This window comes from Pagrus pagrus (genome assembly GCF_965226575.1).
Source record: "Pagrus pagrus genome assembly, chromosome: 4".
NCBI lineage: Eukaryota > Metazoa > Chordata > Actinopteri > Spariformes > Sparidae > Pagrus > Pagrus pagrus.
Window position 1 is genome coordinate 20,420,728 of NC_140188.1, and position 12,015 is coordinate 20,432,742.

Below are 12,015 nucleotides of genomic sequence, written 5' to 3' on the forward strand. Positions count from 1 at the left end.
TCGGCACATGCAAGGAAGGAAATGGCTATGATTTGGGTTTGGTTATGTTTATCCATGCACGCAGACATTTTCATGCGACGGCCTAAGTCTCAGTCACAAGGTGATTGAGTGTAAATATGACTGATGGGTTCATTTCCTGCTGCAGGAATAGGACCAGAGTTACAGTAATCTCAGTGGTTTTGGTGAAATACGCTTTGATATGCAGATTTGATATGATGGTCTGGAATGAAAAAAGCATTTTAAAGGGAAAGTTCACCCCAAAATCAAAAGTACATATTGTTCCTCTTACCTGTAGCGCAGTTTATCCATGTAGATTGCTTTAGTGTGAGTTGCAGAGTTTGGGAGATATGGACCATAGGGATGCCTGCCTTCCCTTTAATATAAAGGAACCTTTTTCCAGAGATCCTGATCCAGGTACTTAAGTACACTGTATCACCAAGAATCTCCCTATGGACGAGCTGTAACATGAGCTAGCTTCAATAGCTCAGTTAGCTAGCCCCTCATCCATGAGTTATTAAACATTTCCATCGCTGATAAGGCTGGCAGGCATGGTTTGGTAGAGAGAAATTAGTTCCTACATGAAACTGCACACACAGGTCAGTGACAGGTATCTTGAGGGATCAGGTCACGATCTCTGAAAAGCGCCACTGTCTTTTATGCTTTGAGCACCACAAGCTATTTTGCTCTATTATTTAGAGCGAGCGAAGACATCTCTTTGGCCGATATTGCATTCACAGGTAACACTGATTTTGGTGAAGCCGTCTCTTTAAGAAGCTGCTGTGATTGCTCTTATAGAACAGCCCACTGTGATCTCGTGATCAAGCCAGTCACTGTTTAAGATCTCAAAAACCTGTCTGTGTTAAGTAGTTTCATAATATTGTTGCCTATGAGATTATTTGTTAATCTTTACCCTTTGTTTTGTATGCGTATGCGTCCCTATGCAGAATGTGAGCTGGGCTTCTTTGGCGCAGGCTGTGAGCAGCCATGTGACTGTCCAGGTGGAGGGTCATGTGACCCCAGGACCGGAGAGTGCAGCCAGCGATGTCCTGCAGGCCTTCATGGAGATAAATGTCAGCTGGGTGAGATGAAAACTTGCTTCAATACACTGATTCAGATTCAGACAACTTTGTTCATCCACAGAAAGGCAGATCACCCAGTCCATACTACAACTCCAAAACTTGACTCCACAGCGCCCTCTTGTGGCCTTAACTTTTATAATAAAGAGTCATCGTGGATTCACTCACTGTGAGCACGTGTGGATATGAGAAGTGCATGGGCTTGCCTCATGCACTTGTGTCTACATGTGTGACTATTGTTTGCACACTTCATGATTGAGCGAATGTGTGACCTTTGCGATAAACTATATGTCAACACAAATGATTATGGATGAGTGTCTGAATCTCTCCACCTTTGTCGCAACATTTTTCAATTCGCCTATAAATCTTTCTTTATCCTGCCCTTCTCTATTCACTCTCTGCTGCCTTTGATGGATGAGTGGATTTAGTGGGTGAAATTAAAAAGCCTCTGTCTTGAATTCACCTGGTCAGTGCAGGTGTTCTTGTCAGTACAAACCGCGCAACCGAAAGTATGAGTGCTCCTCCTCAGCAGGGCGTCCTCCGGCTGTTTACTCTGCCGGTTGATGGAAAGTTCAGGCCTCTGTGTTGTGATACTGAATATTGTTCAGGAGGCTCTGGTAAAAACATGACTGTGCGTCTCCGAGGAGTGGACTAAGATAACAGAGCAGAGTTACAGTATGTCAGCACTAATGCACAGTCCAGGCCTTGGCTTGCCGGCTCTGTCAAAGCCAAATATAAAATATAAAAGCCATCCACATTTTCTGGGTTGGACTCCGCTTAAGTTGCAGGCCAGGTCGTGACAGGGGCAATTTACTTCAGTTACTACTGCAGAAGCTATTGGCAGAGGCTGGATAAATAAACAGAACATGATTTAGTATTTCTTTCTTCATCCGATTTCACAATGTTGCACAACCCCGCCTTGTGTTTGTGTGTGTTACACTGCGATTGCTCGTTTCTCTTTTTTTCAAAACATTTTAATCCGTTGTGTGTTGCTAGCCTGCCAATCATTGAGCTACGGCGAGAACTGTCGTCTCACCTGTGACTGTGGAGGAGCTCCTTGCGATCCCATAACCGGAAAGTGCATCTGTCCTGCTGGGAAGAGTGGACACTCATGTCAGGAAGGTATATTTATTTATTTATTCATACACTGGAAATAACACCACATCAAAAATAAGTAACAAAAACAATGAATACAAGGTGTTTCTCTCTTGCAATAAGTAACAGGGGGAAAAAATAGTCCCAACAGTCTCACTGAAACGCTTCTTTCTAGGTGATTGTGTCATCAAGTCTTACAAGATATTTTGACTTCGATATGTTTGGTAGGATTTTGAGTTTCTGCAGTGTAGGTTTTATGTTCCATTGTCTTACCTGTATTAGTTTCAGGACATTTTAGCCTTATTATCTTATGGTAGACTAAAGAAAATGTGATGACATGTGATTGAGCTTGAACTCACTGACATTATGAGCCCGCAGAACTATCTGTAGCCCACTGAAGCACCGGGATGGTTTTGTTCTTTGGTGCCTCCCTAAAACAAACCAGTCATAAGTAGCTCACTTAATCTAAAAGATGCTTGATGTTTCTCAGACTGCCCTGATGGATTCTGGGGGTTGAAGTGCCAGTCATCTTGTCCTAACTGTGAGAACGGAGGCTCCTGCAACAAGCAGACCGGTGTGTGTGACTGCAAAGCAGGCTTCATGGGAAACAACTGCCAAAATAGTGAGTTTAAAGAAACAATTTAAATGTGATTGTTGCCCTTAAAAGACTGTTTTGATCATTAATTTGAGTCGGTGTGTCTCAATTAAAGACACGATTTAAACAACAGTTAAGTAATTGATCAAATTAAGATTATTTTAGTGTTTAAAACAAAGTTTCATTTTAATTAAGGAAATGTCTTAGTTCAGATTAAGCATGTGTCAGTCAAAAATCTGGATTACTAAAGCATGACATCATGAATGTCATGTTTTGTACAGAGTGTCCTCCAGGTTTCCACGGACCAGGCTGCTTACTCCACTGTTCCTGCCACCCTGACGCTACCTGTGACCCACAGACCGGACTCTGCGTCTGCCCTCCAGGCAAAAGAGGCCACGACTGTGCAACATGTAAGAACTATAATTATAAAAATCATAATGAAGTACTTCATTTCAGTTTTTTATGGGATTTTAGAAAGTACAAGTCAGTGTGGCAGATGACAATATGACATAATTGAGGCGAAAGCACTCACGCTGAACATTTCCGAACCCCGTGCTTAACTTCACAGCATGTGAATCTGGTTACTGGGGCCGAGGCTGCCTCAGCAGATGCCAGTGCAAAGAGATCTCTGCGGGCTGTGACCCAGTCACCGGTCAGTGTGCATGTGAGGCCGGCTTCACTGGAGACCACTGTGAAGAGAGTAAGCAAACCACTTTTCACACACTATATTTTAGTAAACACTGCCACCTAGGGGTGATTGTCACTCATAACATCTTCTCAGCTCATTTACAATGCTGAAAGTAATTTCCTGGATATTTCATTTTATCATGTTTTATGTTTTCCTTGGACTTGGAATATACTGAATACTTTGGTTTGTTTATATAAAACTCCTACAGTTCTGGAAAGTCACAACAGCTACATTATTAACCGCATGACACAACATAAAACAGTATTCCCTGTGAACCGAGACTGACATATTTAGGATATTGATTTACGATGTTGTTTTATTTGAATCCCTCTTGATCTGCCTCCCTCATATGTTCGCTCGTAGAGTGCGTGAATGGCAGTTACGGGCAGGGATGTGCACAGCAGTGCCAGTGTCAGAACGGGGCCCTGTGCGACCATGTGAGCGGAGCCTGCACATGCTCGCCCGGATACGCTGGCACTCACTGTGAAAAAAGTAAGATTTCTTTTGTTGATCAGTGACTGTTATACTACTCCTGGTGGTGTCCTCTGTGAGACAAGGGAAGTTATCCAAACCTGTCTGTTACGTTATGAGTCATTTTAACTGTGAAACACAGTTTAGAATAACAAACTGGTTGTTAAATGATTTTAGAGACTTAAAGTATTGACTCAAGGTCCATGTGGCGCATTTTTTACTGAAATTTATGTATGAGAGGGATTATTTGGAAAGTCCTGTCCGTCTTTGACTAAAAGCTGCAGTTTTGTTCCATAACCATAAGAATATATTGTTTTGCTAGGTTTTTTCCCTCACACTGATAATCCAAGATGATCTCTCACAGAACCGTCCCTACATGTCTTGTTTTGTCCTGCACATGTACCTATCCAAACAAAACACTTCAGCCTCTGAATTGTGAGGATTTGCTGCTTTTCCTCGTCTTATGAGCAGAGGTGGAATGAAACTAAGTACATTTTCTGGCCACATTTAACTACAAATCCAAGGTGCTTGTACTTTACTTGAGTTTTTCCATTTGATGCAGCTTCATACTTGTATGGTATTGATGTAGTACATCACAGAGGCAAATATTTTTACTTCACTTCACTACATTTATCTACATAGCTTTTGTTACTTTCAGATCACAATGTTTCATAACCTTCCTGTCTCGTGAAAACCATGTGTCATATAAAATTTTGAATGTGAATGTTTCTGATAAACTGAAAGATGAAGTGTTCCTTTATGGGTTGAGAAAATTCATATTCAACTGGCAATAGACGACAGTCAATGGCAAGCTTTCTGCCTCAACGTATCATTATGAGGTGAATTGATTGTTTGATTGCATTGGCTCTCTAAACCTCGCTATCACTATACAATTTTGCCCCCAGGCACGCGGTCAGCCGGGGAAAAGGATTTCTTCATTTCTAAAGACTAAATGATTGAATAAACTCATGTGACCCTGAGGAAAACCGAAACGCCAAACGATCCAGTTGTCTTTGCAACAGCGGTGCAAACAGTATTACCACTTGGAAACGCTCGGGGGGGAAGAGTCGTGTTGCCACTAAGGTAACTAGTAGTATTAAACCAAAAACATCTGTTACAATAGTAAACTACTGACCAGGACGCTTTTTCTGAATAATGAGTACTTCTACCTTTGATACTCAGTCTGGTATTAGTGCCTTTACATAAAAGGTCTGATTACTTCATTTTCCAATGCTTATTAGGTAGTAAACATAATATTTTTGGGGCTGTTGGTTGGACAAAAGCAGCAGTCTTAATACTTAGTCTCTAATTGACATTTTTTAAATGATCTTTCTTATTATTAATATAAAGATGATGATGATGATGATGATTATTATTATCAGACTAAATGATTAATCCAATTGATTAATTTGTAAACCTACACAATAATATCCAGATTATTTGAGAATCAAAGCCCTAATTTTCACATCTAATATGTTAAAATATGTTGAGTTAAGTTTGGATACTTTCAGAAGGCACTGCCAGTTTGAGTTTTATTCTCAGATGCTTTGTTAAATCATCCATCCTGACCTTGTTGAACTTTGAGTGATATGCGACAGATATGTCAGCCCATCTGTTTCACCTCATCCCCACTGAAGGCACGGCTGCCTTTAACTCTTACGACACTAGAGGGCGCTGCAGGACATTCTTCTGATTTTCTCATCTCCTCCCCGGTTTGAGTGAATCATCACACAGATGAATCATCAGATTGTCCGTGTAATGTCATAAGCAAAACCACTTTAAAACCACACAAATCCCAAGATATAATTTGTATTAGTCATTCTGGGATAGATGGACTGTATTTCATAGGCTGCAGAGTCGAGCATCCTGCCATAGCAAACCCTTCATGTAACTTATATTCTTCTCATCATGGGGATATTTTTACTGAGCCCAAAGACAAACCGACAGTCCAGGAGTCTTAACAACGTAATAGATTTGTTCTTGATTATAGTCTTTTGACTTGAAGTGGCCTCGTGTTATTACAAAGTGTAAGATTTAGTATAAGTGTACTACCAGGACCAGAAATTCATACCACCTCCGTAGCGCGTGGGGCATCGTAAATCACGGCCATGTCACACTAGAGCAGAGCCTCACGTCCCCAGTCATAACAGTCTAATGGCCTCAGACGCAGACGTCACTCTGATTGGACGTTGCTGTGGAAATAGGGCTATCGGTCTGACTCGGTTCTGTTTTCTGAAGGCCTTCTCTGCTCAAACAGAGGTGTCCAGTTTCTCAGTCTTCTGCTGGGGCCTCTTCCTTCAGGAGAAGTCAGGAAGAGGCCTGGGCTGTGAGAAGGACCAGATCCTCTTGTGTTCATCTGTTTCACAGCATTCAAATGGAAAGAGATGACTTTCCTTCTGAGTGTTTGATTCTACGTGGGCGATTTCTTGTCCATGCACTGGCTTTCATTATGTTATTCACGGACATAAAGGCTTTCTAAAACACCCAGAAAGCTTGTAACTATGGCAAAATGCATAGTTTCATTGAGTATTCTTGTGGCGTTGAGGTTGATTCTAAACATTTCAGTCAAGTTTTGTCAGAGGAAACGAGCTATTGTGCTGACATGGGTCCTGCACACTGGACCACTTCTTCAATTAGCGCGGATCGTGCTGCGTTTCTGGTCTGCAGCTTTGATGTCTGCATCAAAATAGTTCATTTGGTCGCAGTAAAAAGGAACTCTGGTTCGACTGGCATCGAACATCCGCGCTATTGTCGAAGAAGCTTGGTTGTTTTGTTGTTGTTGTTGTGTAGCTTTCTTTGTGTGTATAGACCCTGAATGGCACCAGGAAGTTCTATTCTGTGTTCTCTCTATCCGCTCTATTTCTGTGGTCTGCTCTCCCCGGCTGTGTGGTCCCTGGACCAGCTTTATGGGCTGACAGCAGTGGCTCTTACACAACCAGGGATCTGGAAATAATCCTCCTGTCTTAAAGAGCTCATTTAGTCTAGAGATGGAGTCTTTCAGCGATGGCACAGTGTGTGTGCGTGTGTGTGTATGTGTGGACCAGGTCCTCTTCGCCTACCTATAAACAAAGACAGTGAGGGAAGAGTCCTCACTTACAAACACTCGCAGACACTGTGCTAATATCAGAAGACAGATTGCTGCTCTGTGGTTAATATGGAAACCAGTCGCCCCCTGCCGGCATAAACATATAATAAAGCATTCAGAAGTGTCAGAGGATTTGTGTCAGAGTGTGTGTGCTGCAGTTGAAAAGGAAGAAAAGTGTTTAAACATGTTGATGTACAAAGGCCTTATTTTTTAAGGGTGCAATACACAAGACTTGTCCACTTTTAAATCATACAAACAACAAACAGGGGCAGCATATCACAAGAATGATTGCTAACTGCTGCTAACCGTATTTTCTTATACATCCATGAGTGTAGCTATTTTTAGCTTGTTAGCTCAGTTAGCCGTGCAGCTAGCCAGACTACCAGGGGAGTGTTTGTGTTTACGCTGCCAGCACATGGCTTTGGAGCGTTGGGAGAAAGAGGTTTTCAGGCCCGGGGCTAGCTTGTTAGCATGCTAACCTCAGCAGATATCTCTTCAACACTGTTATTTCTTCACCTTCTGGTGATAATGTTAGTTCAGTTTTTAATTTTTTGCACTAATGTTCTTACATACCGCACCTTTAACATCATAGATCCATTGAGCCCCTGTTGTTCATTGGTAAATGAATGGTATTTCAGTAAAACTGCAACATTGCATTGATTAATCACTTAATCACCAACTATTTAGGTAATTGATTAATCGTTTCGGCCATTTTTCAAGCCAAAAATTCAAACATTTGCTGGTTCCAGCTTCCTAAATCGAAGGGTATTCTGCTTTTCTTTGTAGTTTATGATAGTAAATGAAGAGTCTTTGGGTTATGGAATATTTCTGAGACAAAGAAAAACATAAAAGACGTCAATTTCGGATCATTAATAAGGATTTTTCTTAATTCCTTGACATTTTATAGACAACATGAAAATAATCAGCATAATTGTCACAATCGTGTAACATTCCTGAAACAATAAAACAGGACAGAAAGATGTTGCCATGGCGTCGGCGATTGCTATCATAATAATAAACAATAAACCAAAGATTTTTGCTACAGTACTACCACAGAGCTAATGTACAGCTGGGTTAAAATGACAGCATCGTCAGCGGGCTGGCTTTAATAACATCGCAGCCTAACCACTACAGAGGCAGGCGAAGACGTCATGCTGTCAGCGTGGGAACACAGCGATGACCATGCCAGAAAGTGCTGAGCAGCAAGGATACTTTTCCAAATTTGAGGCATTGAGGCAGGAGGAGGAGGAGGAGGAGGAGGAGTGGACAGCATCATCAATTGGAGCAGGAGAAGGAGGGTATGATGCATAAACTGTAGGGAAACACCCTCAGATATACGTAAAACCACCACGTTACACATTCCTGTTGCCCTCACAATTTGTGGCTTCCGTTGGTAACATGCTCCACTGCTTTCCTTATAGATAGAGGAGGTAGTATATAAATGAAATGAAAAGCCGCTGGCTGCCGAGATAATTGGGACAGACTCTGCCCAAACCCTCAGCAGGCTCACATTTTCTCACATAGAAAACAGAGGAGGGTACTCGATGAGAGCAAAGCCTGCAACAGCTGTCAATCACTCAAACTTTGGCAGTCAATAAAGACCAGGATGGACGACGTTTACGTTTGGCAAAAATAAAGCTATCACGCATGAGTGAGGATGTGATCTCCGCAGTGACAAACTGAGCGATCAAAAATAGGCTGCGAATAAACACAGTCATTCTTTCCTGCTCTGGTGAAGTCATGCTTGCAGACAATATTTACATCCCAGCAGAGGGACGGCTCATTCATCCCGCTGCCTCTGGCTAGGTTCTTGTGGATGGGAGGCACTGTGTTTACCAAACTCTCTGAGTGTCAATTGAGTCTACACACACTCTCCTTGAGAATGGGAAACAGATTCTCACACTGGCATCTCCTTGCATCAGCAGCGATACTGTAGGTATACAGTATGTGTGTGTGGGTTTGTGTGTGGGGGTGTTGCGGGGGCACAGTAACCTGGCTTTGTTTTGCCGTGTATTGGTAGGGCCTGTGGACTCAGCAGGTGCTCTAATTACCGGCTCTCTGTGCCCCCTCAAACCCCCGAAAAGGGAACGGCCTCCGAGCCGCCGTCGACTTTGATGTGGCACAGATCCACCACACATGTGGGACATGAGCTCACTTAACGAACGCAGACCCTCTGCAAATGAACAGCCGCAGCGTGGTACTGCAATTTGATATTGGTATTTTCAGTAGGTGGTAAGACAGAGAGGGAAAGTAGGAGGAGGAGAGGAGAGGGAGAGAAAAAGAGAAGAAGAAGAAGAAGTTGGCATCTAAACCTTTTCCTCTCCTTTTTTATGAAGCCGCCAGTTCTAACCAGTCGGATGTTTTATCTTGGCCCACAGTGTGCCCGGACGGCTTTTACGGTCTTGACTGTGGCCAGATGTGCGAGTGCAGGAACGGTGCCCGCTGCCACCACATCACAGGAGCCTGCCTATGCACCGCCGGCTGGGCAGGACCACACTGCATTCTGGGTAATGGAAGCCACATCATTAAAACGGGGTGTGAGGGAGGCCCTCACTGCAGTCCATCACGACATCCTCTCCTTAAACGCAGCTATGATGTGTTTGTGAACAATTATCTCTATAATGAGACTTCGCCAATGACTTTTTTAGGGATGGGTAAGGGCGGCGAGAGGGGGGAGGAGAAGAGTGCCCTCGGGGATACATGCTTTAACTGAGGTCTATTCTGGATAAATGCACCCACGTGTTTATAGCGATCAACATTAGGAGAACTCAGAGGACCCTTTAGTAGAAAACCAATCAGTGTTCTCATGCTAAAGTTTTCATGCTGTAGTTTTAATGAATGCAGTGAAATGCCCACTAAAGTTCTTAGTCTGTCATTCTGCAGGCTTATTCAAGACTTTCCTCTTGCCACAGCCATTTTGTGGTCCTAACTACCAGAGTCAGAGTCAGCAGAAAGCCACTAGCATGACTTAATGATGCATCTCTGTCATTAGCGCACTTTCCTCTTTCTTCAACTCCAAATGTCATCTTGTACGTTTACAATATGCGTGCTGAAAATGTCCTTAAGACCTCTAGTCTCATAAAGTTGCTGCAGATAAAGCTGCCGTTGCATTTTAGGTCAATATTAAATGCGTTGTGTGTGTGTGTGTGTGTGTGTGTGTGTGTGTGTGTGTCTACTTGCGTGTGTGGTTTGTGTTGGTAGGATGCCCAGAGGGTCATTTCGGGGAGCAGTGCAGTCAGACCTGTGAGTGTCAGAACGGAGCCAGGTGTGACCACGTCACCGGGCGATGCAGCTGCACGGCCGGGTGGACCGGAGTCAGCTGCCAACTGCGTGAGTAGCTCATCACTCAGCGTGACAAACGCTGTCCAAAGCTATTTTCTTAAAAGACAATATGAGTGGTTTTGCATGTTTTAGCTCATTTACTACAAATTACCAATACATTACGTCACAGCTATAAGTTTTACAAACCATGCTGCTGAGGTTGGGAAAGTTGGACGTATTTGGTGTGCTATTGCATCCAGTGGTTTTCATTCATTTTTATTCATTCACTCAGACTTGCCTAACCCTAACCCAGCTCAAGACCATGTTTTAAAGAGTATCTATTTTTACACTGTACATGAATGAGTGGATAACAAATGCTGCCTCCAGCTAATGTGTCATCGTATCGCCTGATTTCAAAAATGTTCAGCACAAACTGTAAAGTAGTATATATGCACATAAAATCGCAATAATGTACACCTCAAGAGTCAAAGTATGAGTGATATTGAGATGAGATTACTTTCATTTGTTCCTCAACAAAAGGCTAGAATATGAAATATTTTTGACCTGACATGGTGCGTACAGTTAGATGAATCACTTTAAAGGTGCAATATTCATGATTCTTTGTCGATTACGTCCAAACATTTACTGAAATTATCAACAGAATGTGAAGAAATAACAATAACAACACCAACACACACCCGGTTCCAGTGCGGCGGCTACCTGCATGGCTAACTGAGCTAACTGGCTAACGGCAGCTACATTTAGCAGCCGTTAGCAGTTACTTTGGTGATACGCTGCCCTCTATCTGTTTTGAGAATGAATTTGACAGGAGTCCAATTCTTACAAATTGCACCTTTAATCAATATGTTTTGAATATTAAATGTCTGATATAGTATGTTAGTATGTTAATTGCGTGACTATTAGCTTTTTGTGTAATTGTCTGCAACCCATTCATGTCATTAACTCTTCATACCGTTCTGTGTTACATGTGAGTTCAGCCTGTGCTGCAGGGCAGTATGGTGAACACTGTTCTGGACAGTGTCTGTGTCAAAACGGAGGCTCTTGTGACAGTGAGACCGGCCAGTGCTCCTGCCTGCCCGGCTGGACCGGAGCCGCCTGTGAGTTAGGTGAGTTTAGGATGCAACATTTTGTCCACCCGTCTCTTTCTGTTCACTTCAATGTCAGGGGAAAACGCCTCTGTATTTATTTCTTCAGTGCTACTTCCATCTGAGGTTTCCTTTCCCTCTCTCCTAGAGTGTGAGGAAGGACGTTATGGAGAGGACTGCGCTCAGGCCTGCAGCTGTACCAATGGAGGGAGATGTGACAGAGTGACAGGAAGATGTGCGTGTCTGCCTGGTTGGACCGGAGAGCTCTGCCAGTCAGGTGACTTCCTAAACCTCCCATCAGCACTGCTGCACTACAGCATATTAGTACATATTTAGCATTTTCCAAAATCTAATGAGTACACGCAGTATGATCTGTAATCTGTTTTTCACCTGTCCCATTGAAATATATACTGTAGATATATAGCCAACCTGCCATCTAGCACTTTCTCTCGATTTTGCAGCTAATGTGTCTTGTTGAGTCTTTCTCTCACTCTGCATCTGTGCTGCATTTGCTAACATTTCTTTCTAGCAGCAGCAAAACAAAAGTGAAGGTCTACTTACTCCTGGAATCATAAAACTTGCTGTGTCAAAACAATTTATGCAATTAGCCCTGAGTAAATAAACATTGTAAAACGGGA

At 42.8% G+C, this 12,015-nt stretch overlaps 1 protein-coding gene across 4 annotated transcripts in view; it reads left to right on the forward strand.

The window, feature by feature from the left end:
• The window catches only part of egfem1 (EGF-like and EMI domain containing 1), a 63,904-nt gene that overhangs the window by 41,326 nt on the left and 10,563 nt on the right, over positions 1 to 12,015 (forward strand). For 3 of the 4 annotated variants that reach the window (XM_084351605.1, XM_084351606.1, XM_084351608.1), the window contains exons 18-27: positions 945 to 1,079; positions 2,073 to 2,198; positions 2,662 to 2,793; positions 3,048 to 3,176; positions 3,335 to 3,466; positions 3,818 to 3,946; positions 9,389 to 9,517; positions 10,212 to 10,340; positions 11,270 to 11,398; positions 11,526 to 11,654. In XM_084351605.1, the coding sequence (XP_084207731.1) occupies positions 945 to 1,079; positions 2,073 to 2,198; positions 2,662 to 2,793; positions 3,048 to 3,176; positions 3,335 to 3,466; positions 3,818 to 3,946; positions 9,389 to 9,517; positions 10,212 to 10,340; positions 11,270 to 11,398; positions 11,526 to 11,654 (1,299 nt within the window). The remainder of the gene's footprint in view (positions 1 to 944; positions 1,080 to 2,072; positions 2,199 to 2,661; positions 2,794 to 3,047; positions 3,177 to 3,334; positions 3,467 to 3,817; positions 3,947 to 9,388; positions 9,518 to 10,211; positions 10,341 to 11,269; positions 11,399 to 11,525; positions 11,655 to 12,015) is intronic. The other variant, XM_084351607.1, reaches the window with a different exon arrangement.